We start from the raw sequence: 24,364 nt of genomic DNA on the forward strand, positions 1-24,364 counted from the left end.
CCCCCACAATCCCCCTCCACTAACATGACACAGATCATATCCCTCTTCCAAGAATTTAACAACCGTATTGTAAAACTCTTTGTTACACTCTGTACCACCATCTCCGACCAATTCTTGCCCTCTGTTGCCACCCAGTCACTCCTCTCTTCTGGTTTGACACGAGATGGTAGTCCCCCTACATGTAAGAGAACAGGAGCGATCAAACCATGATATTAAAGTGATAGTGAAAGTTACTTTATTATTATTATTATTATCATTATTATTATTATTATTATTATTATTATTATTATTATTATTATTATTATTATTATTATTATTATTATTATTATTATTCGTAGTAGTAGTAGTAGTAGTAGTAGTAGTGGATTCTCGCCCACAGGGGAATGGCCTACACACGCACGAGCGCAGGTATGCCCCTACTACCCGGACACAGCAGCCCAGCCTGTCACCTCTCTGCCCTTTACTCATAAGAACTAGTTTCTTCGTCTGTATGGGACCAAAGCAGATGTCGGAGGCGGACATAACTGTCGCCCAAGGTGCAAGGAACACTATGTCGGGTAACAGACATTGCTGCGTTTGTGCTAGCCAGTACCAATATTGCACTAGCTGTGATTGTGCGAGAAACAACCGACCATGTGTGGTTTGCAGAAAGGGAAACAATTGTCTGAACCCACATGGCAGGGAGCCGACGCAGGAGGCCATAGTGCATATCGCCGGGACCCATCCGCCCGATGATATCCTAAATGATAGCAGTGAGTCTACTCAACCTGAAAATGTAATACTAATAAACGCTGCTCCAATAGTAGCAGATGTCCACGAGGTGAATGAGAGACAGCCACCACAGTGGAATGGCATGTCGATGGAAAATGCGGACATATGGGTTAAAGAAATTTACTCAGAAATTGTCAGGTGGTCGCTAGCTAACCTGTTTGAACCACCCAAGTGTGCAGCGACCAAAGAAATGATTCGGGGGATGATTCGCCTCATAACTGAGTACACTCAGGACTGCTTCCTTGCCCCTTTAGCGCTTCAAATACTGGCAATAATACCACATCTATTCTGTCAGAGGACACACACAAAGACTGAGCACAAAGAAAATGAGGCAGCAATGAAGAGAAGATTGGCAATGTGGCAGAATGGGGCCCTTTATGATCTCCTATGTGAAGCAAGAACACTGCAGGAGAGACTAAAATTTACAGGAGACGGAAAGCAAAACACTGATGACGTTGCAAGAAAGTTTGGAAACAAAATGCGTGTGGGAAAAATGTCTTTGGCGGTAAGAGCTCTAACAGAGAAATCCTCAGGTGGGGTTCTGCCAATATACAGAGAGACATTAAAACAATTGAAAGAAAAACATCCCCCTGCAAGTGAAGACGAAGGCATCAGGTTCCAGGGTGACTATATCCCACCAAATGCTGTCCTGTTCGAGAAAATGACAGGAAGGATGGTGTGGAAAAATGCACTGAAGACTCAGGGAGGTGCCGGCCCTTCAGGTTTGGATGCAAACGGTTGGAGAGTCATCCTCAGCACTAACAAGTTTGGCCCCGTAGCAAGTGATCTCTGCATTGCCATTGCCGCCCTTGCAAGAAAGCTGGCATCCTCGTGCTGCCAACACCTCCATGCTCTTACGGCCAGGATGTAGGCCTATAGGGGTGGGGGGAAGTGCTGAGGCGGATCATCGGAAAATGCATAATGGAAGTGGTAAAGGATGATATCAGGGCAGCAGCAGGGAACCTAAAAGTTTGTGCTGGCCACCAGGCTGGAGGGGAAGCTGCCATTAACCCCATGAGAACAATATTTGAGCAGCATGACTGTGAGGCAGTTCTCCTGGTGGACGCTTCAAACGCATTCAACATACTTAACCGCAAGGACGCATTGCACAACATCAAGATCAAGTGTCCAAGCTTTGTAATGTATGTTGAAAACTCCTATAGGAATCCATCAGACCTCTATATAGTAAACAACAAGGCTCTAAGAGGTGATACCATCATACAGTCAACCGCGGGAACAATGCAGAGGGACCCTGTTGCAATGGCAATGTATGCAATAGGCCTATCCGTGCTTCAACACACAATAAAATTTTAAACAACTGAGGTCAAGCAAGTGGCGTACGCTGACGACCCTACAGGAGCAGGAAAAGTGGAGGACATCAAAAAGTGGTGGGACCTAGTAACATCACGAGGCCCACAAATAGGGTACCACCCAAATGCCAGCAAGTCCTTCCTCATTGTGAAGACAGAACATTATGAACGGGCAATGGAGGTGTTCGGTGGAAGTGAGGTCAAAATAACAAAGGATGGCCAAAGACACCTAGGCGCAGTAATCGGCACGACGGACTTCAAGACTGAGTACGTAACGGGAAAAGTGAATGAGTGGGATAGGAAAATCCAAGCTCTTTCTGAGATTGCTAACACAGAGCCACATGCTTTTTTTGCGGCATTCACCCATAGAGTCAAGCATCGCTGGAACTACCTAATGAGCACTATCCCTGATATCGGACCCCTCCTCCACCCTCTGGAAGAAGCTATCAGCATCAATTTCATTCCCAAATTAGTGAAACACCCTCACTTAACCCCAGCAGAAAGATCACTCCTTGCACTACCACCGAGACTGGGAGGAATGGGATTGACCAATCCTGAGGAGATTGGTGCCACCGAACATCAAAACTCAGTTAAGCTCTCGGCAGACCTCACGGACCACATAATAGCTCATAACGCAACAGGGGAGATGGATACCAGTGAAGTAAACAAGATTCGAAGGTCCATTACGACAGAACGACAGCACGGCCAAAGTGATAAGTTGCAGCAACTGTTGCTGCAGGTACCAGAGAATTTGAAAAAAAAGTAGCTATAGCACAGGAGGTGGGCGCCTCGAACTGGTTAACTACATTACCGATAAGGGCAAATGGTTTCAGTCTCACTAAACAAGAATTTACAGATGCCAATGCTCTAAGGTACGGTAGGCCAGTAGAAGGTTTGCCCTCCCAATGCTTGTGTGGCTCTTCCTATGACATCGATCACGCCATGGTGTGCAAGAAAGGGGGCTTCATATGCATGAGGCATGACGAAGTAAGGGATCTCACAGCAAATATGTTGAAGGAAATCTGCCATGATATCAGGGTAGAACCGATCCTCCTTCCATTGGACGGTGAAAATTTCCAACAAAGGACTTCAAACACATCCAACGAAGCCCATGTTGACGTCAGTGCTCGAGGATTCTGGAGGCGGGGACAGCGAGCCTTCTTCGACATCAGGATTTTTTATCCCAAGGCCGCATGTTACCGTAACTTAGCTCTCGATGCTGAACACAGGAGGAACGAGAACGACACTACAAGGAGTACTCCCCGTAACTAGCTACGCCTCAGCTCCATTATCTGTGCTCACTTCAATTAGGCAAGATGCCCAGCTGACTGGAAGACCTCATGTGTGTCATCAGTGCCACAGTCAATGAACCCACAATCTTTAAATGAGCTACGACCCTTTGCCATCATCCCAATATCCAGCTTAATCTGCGAAAATTTCGCTTTTGACCGGGCCTATGCTTATATTGCAGGCGCCATAGATCCTGAGCAATTTGGCAATATGACAACTTCCTCCACCACTCACTGTCTTGTCAGCTTTCTCGACTACATATACCACCATCTGGGAAAACGAAAGACGTCTGTGGCTGTCGCCTTCATTGACTTCACCAAGGCATTTGACCTAGTTAACCACAATTTAATCATCAACAAAGTTATCGACCTCGGGTTTCGGAGAGGTCTTATACCATAGCTTACGCTTCCGAGGGGCTGTCTCCATTTTTCAGTCACTCACCTGTGGCGTTTCCCAAGGCACCAAGATGGGACCGCTCTGCTTCCTCATGCTTATCAATGATGCCTTAAGAGAAACCTCTGTTTGCTGGGAATATGTCGACGACTCCACCATTGGGATCAGCGTGAATAACATGACTCTTCACTTAACCGCCCTCCAGAATATACAGATATTGAATAGTCTCCAAAATTGGGCACCAACAATCGAGTAGCCATCAATCATACCAAGACCATGGTTATGCGCGTCAACCTCTCCTCTGACCTTGTCCCACCTCCCCTCATTACTTTGGGCCCAAACACACGCTACGTTGTGGACTCCACCAAGCTCATTGGCGTCACTATAGATAACGAACTAAATTGGAAAACACACATCAGTACAATTGTCAAATCCTCCAGTTTTCTCCTCCACCTCTTCCGCCGACTCAAGTCCCTCGAGATCCCACGCCCAAGCTGCTCAGCGCTGACTCAATATCCATACATACTTCCCAAGCTCACCTATGCCTCCCCTGCCTGGTCTTCTTCCCTAAATGACACACAACGGAAATACCTAGAAAAAGTGTAGAAAAGGGCATGCAAGATTATTCTCTCCCTCTCTTACTCCACATATCAAGAGGCGCTCAAAACACTGACCCTCTAGGTTCTCTCTGATCATCACCACGACCTCGTCTGCAAATTTGGTGAAAGGCTTCTGCACCATCCTCGACATCGGTCCCTGCTTCCACTGGAGATCCCTCGTCATCGAATTGCTGTTCGACACCACAACTGCATCCAGCCCATACATGCATGTACTGATCGCTATAAGAGCAGCCCAGTCCCAACCATTGCAAAAATTATCAACAACTCGTAGTCAACCAGTTTGTGCACTCCCAGCCAACCTTACCATTTTGCACTGTTACTATGTTGAAATGTCCTGAAGTATGACCTCCCTACCTTGTTATTATATATCATATCTGTATCACTTATGTTACTTCAATTTCAATTTCAATTGTTTATTCCTTGATAGAGGAAGCGGGATCCTAGTGCTGTCACTAGGTACCCCTGTACAATGACACCAGAATCATCTGGCAAGTGTGAAAAGTATATACAGTATAAATATTATAAAGGGGCTTACTAAAGCCTAAGGAAGGAAGGATGTTCCTTTAACACATAATTAATATTATTTACAAAATATCTGGCCAGTATTGGGAGGATCATCGTGTCTCCGTCAGGGGGTCGTGGAGTGGTGGTCCAGCAGGCGTCACGGAAGCGTTGTGTGTGGGGACATCTTAGGAGGTAGTGAATAAGGGTGCGGCTGTCGGGTCTTCTGCATAACGCACAAGAGCGTTGCTCAGGGGATGTGGGGATACCAATCTCCCAAGCAAAGTCATACCCGATGATGATACGGGCAGCAATCACGTCCCTTATGTTACTTATATATTATTTGTCAATCCAGTGATCCTTTCCCCAAAAATGTAAGTGGATATTTTCAGCCTTCTGGCAGCCATGCTCTTTCAATAAACCGTTTTATTATTATTATTATTATTATTATTATTATTATTATTATTATTATTATTATTATTATTATTATTATTATTATTATTATTATTATTATTATTATTATTATTATTATTATTATTATTGTCAAGATCGGCGTAAAAGACCTCTTTCCTGTCATCCTCTGCATCCAGTGTTTGGTATATGCACTGATGAAGAAGGCATGACAAGAGTGATTCAGTGGGACCCGGAGATCGTCACCAGCCCAGGAAGGTTCACGGCAAGGATGGCGCGACTCACTGCTAGGGCAATAGAGGGTATCTCGGAGTATGAAAATAAATGGAAAATAAAAACAAACAAAACACAATTCGAGGTCATACCCATAGCCAAATTCAAGCCAGCGCCATTGATGATCGACGACGAAGAGATTGAGTACTCTAAACAGGGCAGGTTGCTCGGCCTCATCATCTCTCGGACGGGCATCATTTCCCACGTGAAGGACAGATTAAATAAAGCCAAAGTCGCCGCAGCCAAATTAAAACGTTTTAAACTGATGCCTGAGAAGATACAAGTTCACCTGTACAAGGCGCTGGTGAGGCCTGTGTTGGAGTACCCACATATACCACTCGTCACACTCGGGAAGACTAGACTACAACAACTACAGAGTTTCCAAAACAAGTGTTTGAGGTCAGCCAGTGGCCAAGCGCCACCCTACCAGGAGACAGTGGAAACCAACCACCTATGAAATAAAACAGAGGCCCTCAACGTCAGGTTCCATCGCCTTGGGAAGAAGGTTTGGGACAAGCTCCTGGACGACCCTCACAGCCCAGACCAACTACGCGGGGAAGACATCAACGGAAGGCGACCCCACGCCTGGTGGCCCCGGAGTCTGCCATCACTACAACAACCCAACCCGCGACCCATCTATGTCCGCCACAGTGATCCACCTAAGATTAAAACTTAGATGATATAAGTTCACATTTCACAAGTCACAATCTAGTGAATCCATAACGTGATACAGTATAGGATTTTAATAAACTTGGAATTGTAAAATCAATCTAGTCATTGTCTACTAAAGTAACCATTGTGCAACCTCATCCTAAATCCTAGGTTAGCTTAGTTAGCCAACAAACTCTGTAATATGTAAAACAAGGGGTGTCATCCCCCTGTGTTTAACTCATCAAACTGCTTTTCCAACCTTTCCCTCCACGACTATATGTTGTGACATCTCTATCCCTCATGCCTGGCTGTGCCTTGAGCCCCAGCATGCCTTCCATCCTTTCCCCACCTTAACCTAAAAAAAAAAAAAAAAAAAGAGAGAGTCATGAGGAGCTCGTTGATCCCAACAGGAATTTCAGTTAGGCAATGTAGGATTGATTGGCGAATGGCAAAGCCAAGTCCATAAATTCGGTTTTTCTCCTCAGCAGGCTTACCCTTCCAGAAGAAGGTATAGCTGGACCCCCGTCCTATGAGTCGACCCTCGTTTGTGAGCCAGGACTCACTAATGGCTGTGATGTCAATGTTATATCTCTTTTGCCACAAAGGCAGTTCTTCTTTCAGGATGCTCATTTATGCAAGTATTCAGAAGGATCCTGACAATCCATGCAGCGACCATAAAAGGTTGTATAGTTTGTTTTTGCTTTGTCTGTGATTATGATTATGTTTTCGACTGCATTAGATGACCTTACTGGGTGCGGTTGCCCAGTTAGGTTGGTTTCTTAGGCAGCCTATGTTTTGGGCACCTTTTCTAGCTCCCTCCCCATGTGGGGTGAGTTATGTTTTGGGCACCTTTTCTAGCTCCTGGAAAGGGCTGCTCAGTCGAACAAACGACCATCTTATGTATGCCGTCCATGTGCAGAATTGTGACTAGAGACTCCCGATAGTCATCTCTGTCTGTCCCCGTCGCCACCCGTTTGTCGCCATAGGACTTTTGGGGGTATACGGGTTTTAATGATGATGAGAAGTATGATGAGCTGGATGATGACTGTGCGTGAGTTGATTTAGGTGGTGAGGCAAGAGTGGAGACTGCAACCACACATCTTGGCTCTCCCTTTTCCTGATCCAATAGTGCAAGTAGTTGCAACGACTGGGGAGAGAGAGAGATGCAATGGACTGTCCATCTTGCATTGCCTTCATCTGCCGGTGTAGGCGTTGGGTATCCCATGTTGGTCACCTCTTCCACCTATACCGCCGTTGGGGTCTTGTTGAAGCTCTGTAAGCTTGTCTGCCTGATGCTGGGATAATCCGCAAGGCAGCGGGGCAATGGTTGGTAGGCACCAGGACGTGTCCACATGCCAGTGGGCCAATGCACCGTCCCACTGGGGCCCACTGCTACTCCGAGATCCCCTGCTGGTCTAGCCTGGGCCCACGAGGCACCCAATTACCGTGTGTTGCCACGAGAAGGCAAACAGGAGTCTTGATGATGAAGAGGCTGTGTACTGGCAGGGGAAGTCTTACGCTGCAAGGTTGCTTCCCTGTTCACCACGAGGGCTAGCCAGCAGCAGTAGCTGAAAGCGAAAGAAGCAAGCAGTGCTTGCACCTTAACACTAACATAATGTTGCCACATACACACACACACACACACACACACACACACACACAACAACGTCAGCTTGAGAAGGTACAGAAGAGGGCCTGCAGAATCATGCTCGGCGCAGACTACTCGGGCTACAACAATGCTCTCTCCACCCTGGAAATGCCATCTCTCAATGACCTCCACCACCACGCACTAGCAGGGTTTGGCAGTGGACTACTGCACCATCCTCGTCATCGCCACCTCCTGCCACCAGCAATCCCCTGCCCACCTCGCGCAATCCCTCACTTCAACAAAATTCAGCCCATAAGAGCCCACACTGATAGATATAAGAACAGCACCATCCCATCTATTGTTAAAATAATACACAGCTCCTGATTTATGTACTGTACAGCCCTGTAAATGTATTGAATATATATTATTATGTCTAAATCACATGTAAGTTTGTATATTTTCGGCCACCGACTGCAACTCTATTAATAAACCGTTTATTATTATTATTATTATTATTATTATTATTATTATTATTATTATTATTATTATTATTATTATTATTATTATTATTATTATCATTATTATTATTACACACACACACACACACACACACACACACACACACACGCGCGCGCGCGCGCGCGCGCGAGAGCTGGACAACAAGGACGTAACACTTAAGAAACAACCACATCCTAAATGTCTAGCAAGATCTGTTGATGAGTGGGGGAAGAGGGGTGTGGAGAGGGGTGTGGAGAGGGGTGTGAGGGAGGAATAGGGTAATAGGTGGGGGAAGGAGTGGTGAGGAAATGGTGAGGAAATAGGTGGGGAAAGGAGTGGTGTGGGATGTTTTGGGGGAGGTAGGAATAGGTGAGGGAAAAGGAGGCTGTGGGGGAGGGTTTGGGAAATAGGTGAGGAAAAGGGGATGTGGAGGGGGGATGGGGTAAAGTGGGGGAATGGGGGTTGTGGGGAAAAGTCTGGGAAATAGGTGAGGAAAAGGGAGGCTGTGGGGGGGAGGGATTGGGAAATAGGTGAGGGAAAGGGGGTGTAGCAGAGGGGTGGGGTGATAGGTGAGGGGAAGGAGGGGGCGCTGTGTGGGAGGATAAGGCAAAAAAGTTCTCACAGTGCAGCGGTCACTCAGTTAAACGGTTAGTTGGAGAAAATGATAACAGTCAGTCATTCACTCATTCATTCAGTGAGTGAGTGTGTGAGTGAGTGAGTCAGTTCGTCAGTTAATCACTCAAAATAGGGGTTCATTGAACTGTTAAACGCAGCTAAAATATATATATTCCTTCATTGATTTTTGGGGTAACTAAATAACTATATTAAGTTATTCCACCAAACTCACTTCAGAATAAAAAACAAAAAACAACAAAAAACTACCTCAAATGGGACTAATTAACTCATTTTCTACACCTGGGGAAATAATTAACTCACTGATGGGATACTTAGCTCATTAATTTTCCATTGCTAAGTACACCACCCAGAAGGAATAACTCTCTCGTACTCACCTCTTCAGTAAATCACCTGAAGAACGCCAAAATTGCTTCCTGTTGTGAGGACTTCCCAAATTAGAAATGAAACGCAAGACCTGCCTGCTGTGAACGTCTGCCTGCCAGCCTGCCTGCCTGCCTGCCTGCCAGTCACCTCAACATGGTCTTCCTTGACTGCTGTTGGAGGAGGAAGGAGGAGGAGGAGGAGGAGCCATGGATAGAAGGAAAGAAGGAAGTTGGTTTCATTGGTGGGATGGAAGGAAGGAAGGAAAAGAAGGAAGATAGATGGATTAATGGGAGTGACGGAAGGAAAGAAAGGAAGTAAGGAAAATAGGGATGTTGTGAAAGGAAAGACGTAAGGAAGGAATGAAGGAAATAGATAATGAATGAATGAAGGAAGGAAGGAAGGGAGGAAGGACCCTCTGATCATGACAGCTCTCCAGACACTCCACTTTCCTCCTGTACTAACATTGGAGCCAGGAAGATCAAACTCACCAGGATCAATAGACACATTAAACAAACTATCGACTTTCTTCCCCCCGCCACCAAGACAAATTAAAAACCAAGAAATCATTAATAATAACACACGTTTTTACTAACCACTGTCTTCAAGGGATTTTCTGTTCGCCTGCACAGAGAACGTATCCGGTGTCAAAAGTTCGCTCTAGCCCAAAATGAAGTAGCATCGACCCCAAATGAGATGAAACAGTCAGGGTAAGTCAATTCGGAGACTGATTCCCGTGACTCAATTTCATCACTGGGAGCGAACTTTGTCCCTAACTGTACCTGGGGTCATCCTCTTCGTCATGGTAAATAATGTTAAGTTCGTGTTCGTCTTGACATATAGTTTTAAGCTCCGAAAATCCTTCCGCTGATTTACTACTGTACTACAAACAAGTATCTGGTGTATTTCGAACGAGTTTATTTCAACTGATGATCAAACACTCTCACGTTACCTGGGAGAGTTATGTTATGTTATGTTATGTTATGTTATGTTATGTTATGTTTGTTACGTTACGTTACGGTACTTTGTTATTTTATGTTATGTTACGTTACGTTACGTTAAGTTATGCTACGTTAGGTTACGTTGCGCTGTGTTGTGTTATGTTATGTTATGCTACGTTGGGATAGGTTATATTATATTAGGTTATGGTTAAATTAGATTATGTTACAGTAGGATTAATTATGTCAGATTAAGTTAGTGTTAGGGTGGTCAATCTTAAAGTGAAATAATGTGGGAATTTAATTTTCAGTTGATCTGTTTCTCATAGTAACCCGTATCTATAATATTTCACACACACAACAGCTTTACACCCTCATCTTTAATGTGTACAAATATAGACTCCATGACATCAGTGCAGTACAGGTCAATAGAAAGTAGGTCACAGCCTGCGGACAGATATATAACCGAATGTCTGTTGTGTTCTGCAGGTCAACCAATACTGGACCAAGTCATAGTCAGTACTAATATTTATAACGTGACACCCACCTAAACATGACATCAATTCACACACACACACATCAAAAGTAGAAGAAAAAGAAGGAGGAAGGGGAGACGGATAGGAAGAGAAACAGGAGAGGTGTGAAAATGAGACCTTTATACATACAAAGGTCTCATCTTTCTCAACTCTCCTCTTTCTCTTTTTATCCGTCTCCCCTTCCTCCTTCTTTTTCTTCTACTTTTGATGTGTGGGTGTGTGTGTGTGTGTGTGTGTGTGTGTTGGCGACCTGTGGTGTAATGCTCAGCATGCTCGCCTCGCAAGCGAGTGGACCCGGGTTCGATCCCCGGGCAAAGTGAAACTATAGGGCAAGTTTCTTTACGCAATTTGTCTCTGTCTACCCAGCAGTAATGGCTAACCTGGATGATAATCGATTTGCAGATCGTGTTTCGAGGTAATTATTAGCCATTGCAGTTAACGAGCTGTCACGTTTACTCGGACTATTCTTTGACACTGGGTCATACAGCTCGTTAACTTGGGGTGTGGTTGTTGTGTTGGCGACAGCTCTACACCTTAAACAATTCCATGCCTACAGGTGGCCCTTGGGCCGGTCATCTTCAAGCACAAGGGGTAACCACTATATGTGTGTGTGCATGTATATATGTATTTGTCTGTGTATGTATGTCTGTGTGTATGCGTGTGTGTATTTGCATGTATGTGTGGGGTGCTAGGTTGAGTTTGACATTGTATGGAAGCTGTGTATGTGTGTGTGTATGGGGAGTTGGGGGGGGGATTGTGCGTGTGTGTATGGAGGTTGTGAAGGTAATGTGTGTGTATGGGGTTTTTGTATATATATATATATGTTTGTGTATGTGTGTGTGTGTGTGTACAGGGATTGTGTGTGTACGGGGGTTGTGTGTGTGTGTGTAGAGGCTGCGGCCCACACTGCTTAATTAATTCTCAACACAGGTGGAACTATCATGGTGTGGACGTCATTTCCTTCACCTGTGACCCAATGTGTTCCACTCTCCTGCTCGACACCCTTCTTTCTCTTTCTTCATTCCTTCCTTCTTTCCTTATTTATGGATGTATTTCATTCCCTCTTTCATCTTCATGTTCCTTCCTGTGCCTTGTTCCTTTCCTGGGTCATGTGTGTCATGTTCCTCCCAGTGTCACGTTCCTCCCAGTGGCATGTTCCTCTCCCTGTGCCATGTTCCTCCTGTGTCATGTTCCTCCCAGTGTCATTCCTCCTCCTGTGCCATGTTCCTCCCTGTGTCATGTTCTCCCAGTGTCGTTCCTCAGTGTCATGTTCCTCCCAGTGTCATGTTCCTCCCAGTGTCATGTTCCTCCCTGTGTCATTTTCCTCCCAGTGTCATGTTCCGCCCATTGTCACGTTCCTCCCAGTGTCATGTTCCTCCGATGTCATGTTCCTCCCAGTGTCATGTTTCCTCCCAGTGTCATGTTCCTCCCTGTGTCATTTCCTCCCAGTGTCATGTTCGCCTTGTCACGTTCCTCCTGTGTCATGTTCCTCCCAGTGTCATGTTCCTCCCTGTGTCATGTTTTTCCTTGTGTCATGTTCCTTCCTGTGTCATGTTCCTCCCTGTGTCATGTTCCTCCCTGTGTAATGTTCCTCCCTGTGTCATGTCCTCCTTGTTTCATGTTCCTCCCTGTGCCATGTTCCTTGCTGTGTCATGTTCCTCCCTGTGTCACGTTCCTCGCTGTGTCATGTTAAAAATAATAATAATAATAATAATAATAATAAACGGTTTATTAATAGAGTTGCAGCCTGTGGCTGAAAATATACAAACTTACATGTGATTTTGACATAATAATATACGTTGAATACATTTACAGGGCTGTACAGTACATAAATCAGGAGCTGTTTATTATTTTAACAATAGATGGAATGGTGCTGTTCTTATATCTATCAGTGCGGGCTCTTATGGGCTGAATTTTGTTGTCGTGGCGGACTGCGCGAGGTGGGTGGGGGACTGCTGGTGGCAGTAAGTGGCGATGACGAGGATGGTGCAGTAGTCCACTGCCAAACCCTGCTAGTGCGTGGTGGTGGAGGTCACTGAGATATGGCATTTCCAGGGTGGAGAGAGCGTTGTTGTAGCCGGAGTGGTTTGCGCCGAGCATGATTCTGCAGGCCCTCTTCTGTACCTTCTCTATCTGACGTTGTCGGGTAGAGTTGAGAGAAGACGACCAGGCTGGTGACGCATACGTTAATTTGGGGAGTATAAATGCATTGTAGATAGTCCTCAGCTCTGGCGTGGGTGCCCCAAGTGACCTGAGTCGTCGTAGCATGTAGAGTCGGTACGAGGCTGCCCTGATTGTGTTGTTTACATGAGCCTTCCAGTCTAGTTTGTGGTCTATAGTTACACCCAGGAGTTTGGAAGACTGCACGAACTGGAAAGGATGGGCACCCACTGTGACTGCTGGAGCTGGCACTGGAGTGGTGATTGTATTGAAGTGCATGACTACGGTTTTGGTGTGATTGATGGTGACCTTGTTCTCCGTAGTCCATGCCTGTAGCCTGTCCAGGGTGCCTTGTAGCGATGAGTAGTCCGGTGAGGTGTTGTCCACTGTAACCCCCACAGTGCAGTCATCCATGTACTTCCACCTGTGAGGAGTGTCCGATAGAGCGTCGTTGATCAGGATTAGGAAGCACAGTGGTCCCATCTTGGTCCCCTGGGGAACACCTCAGGTGAGGTGTTAGAATGTGGAGACAGAATCCTGGTACCTCACTGCCTGACGACGCTCAATCAGGAAATCAGTGAGCCATGAGACCAGGTTGGTAGGCAGCCCAAGTGCATTGGCCTTGTTGATAACAGTGCAGTGATCAACAAGGTCAAAAGCCTTCCTGAAGTCAACAAAGGCAACGGCCAGTGATGTCTTACGTTTCTTCAGGTTTGTGTGCAGAAAATCCAGGAAACTAACTAAGCAGTGTGATGTAGAGGAGGTCCTCATATTGCCAAATTGCTGTGGATCAATTGACTGATAAATACAGTACTAGCAAATGCTCTGTTACGAGTGTCGGAATAAGAACCACTGAATGGATTACTGGTTGGCATATGAACTTCGACTGATTCGTTGTGGACACACTGAAGCAGTTAAAATTTAGATATATATTATACTTGATATGTAGTAACATTAGTTTCAATGTGTTAGATAAAACAAAGTAATGTTTAATGTATGAGTCTCGAATATTAATGAATGAGTGAGCGTTTGATAGCTATTTGTGGATTCGCAAGTTGAACGTCTTTTGTTATGACGTCATCTCCGCCCACCTCTACACGGTTAGTTTTACCTCTCAGAGCCCGGTGTTTTAGTAGTGGGCTGGCAGTTGTAAGATAAGTATCTCCTCTCCTATTGTATATTTCTAATGGTATACCGTGTTAACCTTGCTCGACTTTTAAGAACACCAAGTATTATATAGTGATTTATATGTGAGACTGTGGGTAGTCACATTTTAGAATTCAACGATAAATAACTTACTTGTTTATGAGTTACGTGTGTTGGATAACATACGTTGTTCAGGGTAGTGTCTAGACTAAATAAGTGTTTAATCAGTACGTTGATGTTCGTTATTTTGTCACGCGGTTGAGTAGTATTTTTGTACATACAGGTATACTTGTTTATTGTTTGCTTGTTTGTTAATACATTTTGTAATTAAAGCCACTGCATGAATTTCAATATACCCTATAGTAATGAGGTGATAATTTGGTGGGATCTATTCCTGGACCTATAGTACAAAGCTGAATTTGTGAATTTGTGATAGTGTTACACCATATAAGGGTAGAGCGTTTGGACCAAAATTTCAGGAGTTTGTTGGCAATTTCAAATGATTGAATACTGGAAGGGGGGAGGGGGAAGGTAAGTAGGCAGGGAGGAGAGTGAGGTCAAGACTGGGTAGGGTATGACAAATGGTAGCAAAGTGGTTATTGTCTCAGCTGCCTCCTCACTTGGTAAATGAGAGAGATAAAAGGAAATGTGGGAGACTGACGGTTAAGACCACAGAGATCTTTTACCTTAGAGTACCATTGACCGATGCCGACCTCCTTGAGGCTGTGCACTTTCCTGGGATAATAAGACTTCTTGGCAGACTTGATTTCCCTGATGACCTGGTTACATAGACTTTTGTACAGGCGGTTGTTGGTGTAGTATGCCTTGTTGCACAGCTCAATTAGTCTTTTGATACTGGGTGTAATCCACGGGACATCATCGAGGTGAATCCTCAGTGTCTTGACTGGAAAGAAGTGGTGGTAGGCTTTGGTGATAGTGTCCAGGTAATTATCCCACTTGTTCTGCACATCGTCCAGGGGTACCGGGTCACCCATTGTCCGAAACACTTCATAGCAGAGTCAGGGGTAGGTCGGTAAGTCCTGGTGACAACTGGCGGTCGTGAGATGGTAGGTGTATGACCACAGTAGAAACAGGTGGGTGCTCCGCCCCATGGGAGGCAGCGGCTGGGAGGGAAGGTAGTGGTTGCCGAGATCAGTCATGATGAGGTCCAGGGTGGCATTCCCTCCCTGTGTCATGTTCCTCGCTGTGTCATGTTCCTCCTGTGTCATGTTCCTCCCTGTGTTATGTCCTCGCTGGGGTTAATCTTCAGGTGATGCAACTGGACGAGTATTTGCCATGTACTGTACATAATTTACTGCAACATTATTCTGACAAAATTGAAACAAGATCCACAATTGCACGTGGTAACTCGAAGGTCAAGCGAACCAGTTTACTTGTTTATAAGGTCAATATAACCTTATTTGTAAAGTATAAGATTACTGTTAAGGTTAGGTTAGGTTAGGTTAGGTACTCGTGTCAGGTGCTTTGTTTAGTGCCACGAGGTCAAGGTTTGCATGATTAGGTGGACACAAGGTCACGATGATGGTGTTGATCTGATCATTAGGTTAAGACTCTATTGAAGGCGTTGAAGAGTGGCAAGACTCCTGCCTTACACTGACAGGTGGAGTCATAAGTCCATGTCAAAATGTTTATCTTGAGTCCTGGTAGTGTGTGGGTGCCAAGGTAGGTGGCTGGGTGGCTCAGGCGGTACCATAGTAGTAGTGCGTGTCGGTAAGGACTTTGCGAACTGAGGTTGATGGCCTTGTGGCCTTCATCTTGTGTCATGTGTGTGTGTGTGTGTGTGTGTGTGTGTGTGTGTGTGTTATAAAGGTCGGGTAAAACACTTTTTTTTTCAACAATAATCGTAACATTTTCTTTCGTACTTCAGTACAGTCTAATGTCAAACCTTTTGGGAGAAAAGCCACTAACGTAGTCTCCCACACTGGCTTTCAGGGTGACGTTAGTAGCGACTGGTAAACAACTCCTGGTACCCGTTAAGGCAGCAGAGTCAGTTTGCTTCAATTTTGTTACAGGTAAGTAAAAATCATTTACCTTTTCATGTTGTAAGAAAAGTAATATACTACAACCTAAAAATAATGTACAATAAATTAAAGCCGTGAGTCGTTAAACACGTTCTAATATATTTAATAAAAGAGTATTAAGTTTGCTTCTGTAATATACTATCATTATGTAATTGCTAACTCTTACTCTAGATAAATTTATTGCAATTATCTTCCAGCAATGGAGTTTATGTGTTATAAAATGTAATCTATTTTGAAGCTGATTTTCAACTCGCACTCTCCTCCCCCTCCCTCTCGTGACGTCATCACCCACCATCGCAAAACCCGAACACTTTTTACGTTGGTTTATATTTTCAATTAAATTTTGAAAAAAGTGCTTTCATATTTCACGATTTTCTTCCCATAAAATCATATTACTGATAATGAACCTGGATACTTGTGGGCGTCACTTCATAAGTAAGCTTGCCTGTGGCGTTGTGCTTTACCTATCTGTTGTGTAGGTGGTGTGAGACAGGTCATGAAGTGTGTGTGTGTGTGTGTGTGTGTGTGTGTGTGTGTGTGTGTGTGTGTGTGTGTGTGTGTGTGTGTGAGTGCATGCATTTCCCTTTACTTCATGCTTCTAAACAACAACAGCAGTGAATGTTACATAACTAGCGTTTAAGTTTCATAAGTTCGCACACACACACACACACACACACACACACACACACACACACACACACTGTGGCTTCATCGACCAGTACTACATCTCAGATAAATCAATATAAAGGTCACAGACAGATTCCTTGCGTGTGTCTGATCGGTGATAAAAAGCTGTGGCAGTGTGGTGGCAGTGGTGGTGAGTCATTACTCAAGGTATCTCAGGTGATTAACTCTGACTGAATGAGGGACTGAGTTTTGAATTTCATATATTAGAACAGTGTGGGTGTGTACTGTGTTTCACTTATAAGAGCAACAAAAAATACTGTGCTTGTTAGATAAATAAGTACCGCATTTTACTTACAAGAGCAACGACGAAAGTATACTGTACGGCTTCACTTACAGAAACAACAAAAGGTCAAGCCTTACTTGGACTGGGTTTCACTTACAAGAACCAAGAAGTACTGGGCTTCACTTACAAGAACACCAAAGAAGTACTGGGCTTCACTTACAAGAACACCAAAGAAGTACTGGGCTTCACTTACAAGAACACCAAAGAAGTACTGGGCTTCCACCTACAAGAACACCAAAGAAGTACTGGGCTTCACTTACAAGAACACCAAAGAAGTACTGGGCTTCACTTATAAGAACAACATATAAGTGCAAGGCTTCACTTTAAGAACAACAAAAGATCAAGGCTTCACTTACTTGGACTGGGCTTTTCTTACATTAACAGCAAAAAGTACTGGGCTTCACTCAAGAACAACTAAAAGTACAGGGATTAATTTACAATAACAACAAAACAATAAATAAGTACTGGGGCTTCACTTACAAGAACAGCCAAAAAGTAATGAGATTCACTTACTTGAATAAAAAGTACTTGGCTTCACTTATTTGGATAAAAAATGGGTTTCACTTACAGGCACAACAAAATGGTACTCTGGATTCACTTACTTGAATAAAGTACTGGGCTTCACTTACAAGAACAAAAAGTACTGGACTTCAATTACTTGGATAAAAAATTACAGGGTTTCACTTACAAGAACAGCCAAAAGGTACTGAGATTCATTAACTTGAATAAAAGTACTGGCTTCACTTACAAAAAAAAAAGTGTTGGCTTCACTTACAAGAATAAAATGTATTGGGCTTCACTTACAAGAATAAAAAGGTAAGAGCTTCACTGACAAGGATAAAAAGTATTGGGCTTCACTTACAAGAATAAAAAGTATTGGGCTTCACTTACAAGAATAAAAAGTATTGGGCTTCACTTACAAGAATAAAAAGTATTGGGTTTCACTTACAAGAATAAAAAGTATTGGGCTTCACTTGCTTGAATAAAAAGCTTTGGGCTTCACTTACTAGAACATTTCATTAATCTATCGAAGGAGTCGCTCCACGCTCGTATTTCTTCTATCGTCGGCCTGAAACAAAGAAAGAAAACAATTATTAACACAAGTGAACACTGACGAAAGATTCCCTCACAAGTTTACCTGCAGGTGTCGATTCTATGGGTTCCTCTTACCGTGGGCTCTTCTTCTATGTGTTCCTCTTGATGGGCTCTTGTATCGGTTCTTCTTACCGCGGGCTCTTCTGTGGGTTCCTCTTACCGTGGGCTCTTCTTCTATGTGTTCCTCTTACAGTGGGCTCTTGTATCGGTTCTTCTTACCGTGGGCTCTTCTTCTTTGGGTTCCTTTTACAATGGGCTCTTCTATGGTTCCTCTTCCCGTGGACTCTTCTTCTGTGGGTTCCTCTTACCGTGGGCTCTTCTTCTCATGGGTTCATCTTACCGTGGGCTCTTCTTCTATGAGTTCCTCTTACCGTGGGTTCTTCTATAAGTTAATTTTTTACCGTGGGCTCTTCTATGGGTTCCTCTTACCGTGGGCTCTTCTTCTATGGGTTCTTCTTACAGTGGGCTCTTGTATCAGTTCTTCTTACCATTGGGCTCTTCGTCTTTGGGTTCCTTCTTTTTACGGGATTAGCCCGCGCACCGGTCACTGACCCACATCGGGGACTGGGGGGCGAAAATGTAGTAATAATAATAATAATAATAATAATAATAATTATAATAATAATAATAATAATAATAATAATAATAATAATAATAATAATAATAATAATAATAATAATAATAATTCAGATGAGTAAAATTAAAAAAATACAAAAATAAAAATAATAATAATAATAATAATAATAATAATAATAATAATAATAATAATAATAATAATAATAATAATAAAAGAACCATAAAGAAAAAAATCAAGAGTGAGAAACAATATATATGTGTTGTGTTGTCAATGGTAAAGAAACAATTGAGACCCTGCAATTGTGTGTGTAAATGAGGCAAGTCAGATGAGCAACCTGGGACTTGGTCACAATTTTCGTGATGCCATATAGCAGGGTCTACCATTAGACAATACATTATGCTTCAATATCTTCCCAGGCGGTAGTACTTCCCTGATTGGTAGCTGCCTACTACCTACTAATGGGCTCTTCTATGGTTCCTCTTCCTCTGGGCTCTTCTTCTGTGGGTTCCTCTTACCATGGGTTCTACTTCTATGGGTTCCTCTTACCGTGGGCTCTACTTCTATGGGTTCCTCTTACCGTGGGCTCTACTTCTATGGGTTCCTCTTACCGTGGGCTCTACTTCTAGGGGTTCCTCTTACCGTGGGCTCTTCTATGGGTTCTTCTTACCATGAGCTCTTCTTCTATGAGCTCCTCTTACCGTGGGTTCTTCTATAAGTTATTTTACCGTGGGCTCTTCTATGGGTTCTTCTTACCGTGGGCTCTTCTTCTATGGGTTCCTCTTACCGTGGGCTCTACTTCTATGGGTTCCTCTTACCGTGGGCTCTACTTCTAGGGGTTCCTCTTACCGTGGGCTCTTCTATGGGTTCTTCTTACCATGAGCTCTTCTTCTATGAGCTCCTCTTACCATATGCCCCCCTAATCTTTCTTCCCGAAGCTAGATGTGTGGTTGAGTTTCATAGGCGTCATTCTGGTAACCACCCAGGTTGTCACTGCTCCAGCCAACATAAACCAATATTGCCAATCTGATTACGGATTTTACGGAGGGACGTATCGAGTTAGCCCTTGAAGATTTTTAATGATGGCGTGGATAAACAGTTTACGAGACGCCCACACGTTCATGCTCTCTCTCTCTCTCTCTTTCTCTCTCTCTATTATTTACATTTTGTGATAATCAGGCACTCGACATCTGAGGCCTGGAAATAAGTATGCAAGTAAACCTCGGAGAAATGATCAATGTCATCCTCTATCTACCTCTGTGTCTGTTGCCTCTGGTGTGTGTGTGTGGCTGGTTAGCGTATCATCTGAATCACTATAGAATTATCTGATTCATTATAAAATCATTTGAATAATGCAAAATCAGTTGTATCACTATAGAGTCATTTGGATCACTATAATCATATTGATAATTATAAGGTCGTTAAGGTTAAGATACAGGCATTTGGAACACTGTAGGATCATTTATAATACTAAAGTCATTTGGAAAAGTCGCAGGTCAAGTGATATTGGTCTTTACAGTCCAGTCTCGTTAAGATCACTCATCCTTCAAAATTTCATTACAGACAACCGAGAGATCTTACAAAAATTCTTAGGGTAAGGATTTGACATTTGACTTTCTTGTGACGCAGACTTTTAACTTGTGAACTGAAATTGGTCTTCTCGACATTGTTTCATTAAGATGCAACATGCCTTCAAATATCATTATGGTTGGTTATATTGTTCAGGTATATAATGTGGAGAATGTTTTTCTCTTTTGGCCTCCTTAGGCTGACAACACTTTTAATGTAATAAGATTTTAAAGTAACATCAGTTACCTACACGCCAAATTTGGTCTGGATATAACTACGACAGTTTATATATTTTGCTGATCAACTCATTTTAACCTTTGACCCTCCAGTGACCTTGAATTGTTATGGACACAGGAATATAACCAAATCTTGAGATGATGTTAAGGTGTTATGTAATAAACTTGGTCTGGCTCTGATTAATAATTCCTAAGTAGTCCTCCATGTTTGTGCAGAGTAAAAACCAATCGCCTTTCGTATTCTACATCTTTATACAAAGTAGGAACAATGGTCTAGTATCAAATATATCTAAATCAGCCTCTTGCGGTCTTCATGTCACCCTTCCCAGAACACCAGGTGCAGCTTCCTCACCTCCAGCAGATATATACACAATGTTTACGAGGAAGTAGTAATTAGTTAACTGGGTAGATGTACTGTTATGGTTGAGGCACACCAGGGAGGTCACACAGGCAGACCCGGAATGTGTGTTGGTACTGCTCGTAAACTGGACAATAGCTCTCACGGCACGCATTAAGACACACCCAGGTAGGAAGCCCAGATGGAGGAGGTGCATGGCCATATCTTAAAGGATTTCAACACAGCCACCGATACACATAGACTAACGTTGCCCTTCTTCCTCTCCCTTCTCTTCCTCCTCCTACACTGAAGATGATGATGGGTCGTAGGTCAAACACTTATCACCCTTCCCAATCACTGAGGCGGAATTAAAAAATCAACCAAGTTATTTCTCATCAAAAAATAAACGGTCATAAGCTGTGCTGTATTACCGTTCATAATCTGTGTTGTATTACCGTTCATAAACTGTGTTGTATTACCGTCAATAAGCTGTGTTGTATTACCGTTCATAATCTGTGTTGTATTACCGTTCATAAACTGTGTTTTATTACCGTCCATAAGTAGTGTTGTATTACCGTCCATAAGCTGTGTTTTATTACCGTCCATAAGCTGTGTTGTATTACCGTTCATAAGCTGTGTTATATTACCGTCCATAAGCTGTGCTGTATTACCGTTCATAAGCTGTGTTATATTACCGTCCATAAGCTGTGCTGTATTACCGTTCATAAACTGTGTTTTATTACCGTCCATAAGTAGTGTTATATTACCGTCCATAAGCTGTGTTGTATTACCGTCCATAAGCTGTGTTGTATTACCGTTCATAAGCTGTGTTGTATTACCGTTCATAAACTGTGTTATATTACCGTCCATAAGCTGTGTTATATTACCGTCCATAAGCTGTGTTATATTACCGTCCATAAGCTGTGTTGTATTACCGTTCATAAGCTGTGTTGTATTACCGTTCATAAGCTGTGTTGTATTACCGTTCATAAGCTGTGTTGTATTACCGTCCATAAGCTGTGTTGTATTACCGTCCATAAGCTGTGTTGTATTACCGTCCATAAGTAGTGTTCTATTACCGTCCATAAGCTGTGTTGTATTACCGTTCATAAACTGTGTTGTATTACCGTTGTGTGCTGGTGAGGGCATTGTAATGTTTCTATACGTGAATTGCGAGTATGTGCTTGTACTTGAGAATTAACCTTCAACGCAACACACCAGGCACAGCTGCACCACCACAACACAGCTGCACCACCACAACACAGCTGCACCACCACAACACAGCTGCACCACCACAACACAGCTGCACCACCACAACACAGCTGCACCACCTCCACCATCATCTCGACATATGCAGCAGATGTCTTAGAGTCACTTCCCCTCATGTCCCAGCGTCATCACATATGTCCCAGGATCCATCTCGTGTCCCAGTATCCAATCTCGTGTCCTAGGATTCACACTCGTGTCCCAGGATCCACCCTCATGTTAGGATCCACTCCGGTGTCCCAGGATCCACCTGTGTCCCAGGATCCACCATGTTGTGATCCACTCCGGTGTCCCAGGATCCACCTTCGTGTCCCAAGATCCACCCTCATGTTCTAGGATCCACCCCAGTGCCCCAGGATCCACCCCCTGTATCCTAGAATCCACCTCATGTTCTAGGATCCACCCGTGTCCCAGGATCCACTCATGTCCCAGGATCCACCGTCATATTCTAGACCACCCCGGTGTCCCAGGATCCACCCTCATGTCCTAGGATCCACCATAGTTTCACAGGATCCACCCTCGTGTCCCAGGATCCACCACAAGACATAACACCACCATCCTGACACAATATACCATCCATCTCTATTAACAATGAGTCGCCTTGATATAACTGGCTACGTCCCGGTCACTACTGCAGAACACAGAAGGAGTTCACTAGCAGAAACACCTTCAACCTTTAGGAGTAAACAGACGCGTCTCTTGAGTATTAACGACTCTGTCATAAGTTGATGAAGCTTATCAAGTTTGATACAAATCAGCAAACCTATTTTCCAGTTACTTTGGACACACACAAAGATACTGAAACACGAATGAATTTACTAATACACACACAAAAAACTTACACACACACACACACACACACACACACACACACACACACACACACACACACACACACACACACACACACACACACACACACACACACACACACATATAGTTTGGTGGTCAATGAATCATCTTAGTTTGGTGGTCAATGAATCATCTTAGTTTGGTGGTCAATGAATCATCTTAGTTTGGTGGTCAATGAGTCATCTTAGTTTGGTGGTCAATGAATCATCTTAGTTTGGTGGTCAATGAATCATCTTAGTTTGGTGGTCAATGAATCATTTTAGTTTGGTGGTCAATGAATCATTTTTATTTGGTGGTCAATGAATCATCTTAGTTTAGTGGTCAATGAATCATCTTAGTTGGTGGTCAATGAATCATCTTAGTTTAGTGGTCAATGAATCATCTTAGTTTGGTGGTCAATAAATCATCTTAGTTTAATATGATAATCAATGATCCAGTTGTTGTCTTTCATCAGTTGGCGGTGGAGTAAGGTTAATTACACACTATTTGAGGGGATACCCACTACACCCCTTGCTCGCCACCTCCCACATAACACCTGGTAGAAAATATAAGTCTCTGCTAACATTTTTTTTTATTATGTACAACTCTAAGGGGCCTCAACTCTCCCTTAATCAATGTGTAAATAAATGCATTGAAATATGTCTCATAGTCAATTTTGGCGCAGCTTACACCAGAAGTTAACTCCAGAGGATTTTGTCACGTGCTGTTCAAACCTACAAAGTTATATCAAACCCGCTAACACACAATGGCAAGCAAAAAAGAGACAGGTCCTAAAACAATGCCCTGTAGTGTGAGGCCATTACCCCCCAAAAAACATGGATACACAGGAAAACGTATACTGATTGGCCCATGTTAATTATGGCGTCATCTACTAGCCATTCCACTATTAGATCAAATTAATTTTAGCCTTCATTAGGATATGTTAACATGATTAGGTTAAGTTTGGTCTCATTTATGTTTTATTAGATTATGATTTGGTTACATTGTTTTGAAGGATTAGATTATGTGAGGTTTAATTCTAGTATTATGATATGAGGCTGATATTGATACATTGACTGAAGGCCAGATTAGGCAACCCAAGCAATATTATTTGGTGACTAAACACCCTAACGTTACCATGGGGGAGGGGTGTTAGGTTAGGTTATGTTAGGTTAGGTTAGGTTAGGTTAGGTTAGGTTAGGTTAGGTTAGGTTAGGTTAGGTTAGGTTAGGTTAGGGTATTCAATCATCAGGTAAAATAAGCTGGGATGTCTAATCTTAACGTGATCCGATACATTACGTGAGAAAGGCGAGTACTACAAGGGACACCAGCGAACACCATGGTTGGGATGATCCAATCAGC

General features: G+C 43.4%; 1 protein-coding gene across 1 annotated transcript in view; it reads right to left on the reverse strand.

Annotated features, from left to right (window-relative positions):
• Positions 1-24,364, reverse strand: part of LOC121872311 (regulator of G-protein signaling rgs-2-like) — a 187,293-nt gene that overhangs the window by 44,465 nt on the left and 118,464 nt on the right. Inside the window, exon 4 of the mRNA XM_042375014.1 lies at positions 18,102-18,163. Within this exon, the coding sequence (XP_042230948.1) occupies positions 18,102-18,163 (62 nt within the window). The remainder of the gene's footprint in view (positions 1-18,101; positions 18,164-24,364) is intronic.

This window comes from Homarus americanus, unplaced genomic scaffold, assembly GCF_018991925.1.
Source record: "Homarus americanus isolate GMGI-L3 unplaced genomic scaffold, GMGI_Hamer_2.0 scaffold5589, whole genome shotgun sequence".
Classification (NCBI taxonomy): Eukaryota; Metazoa; Arthropoda; class Malacostraca; order Decapoda; family Nephropidae; genus Homarus; species Homarus americanus.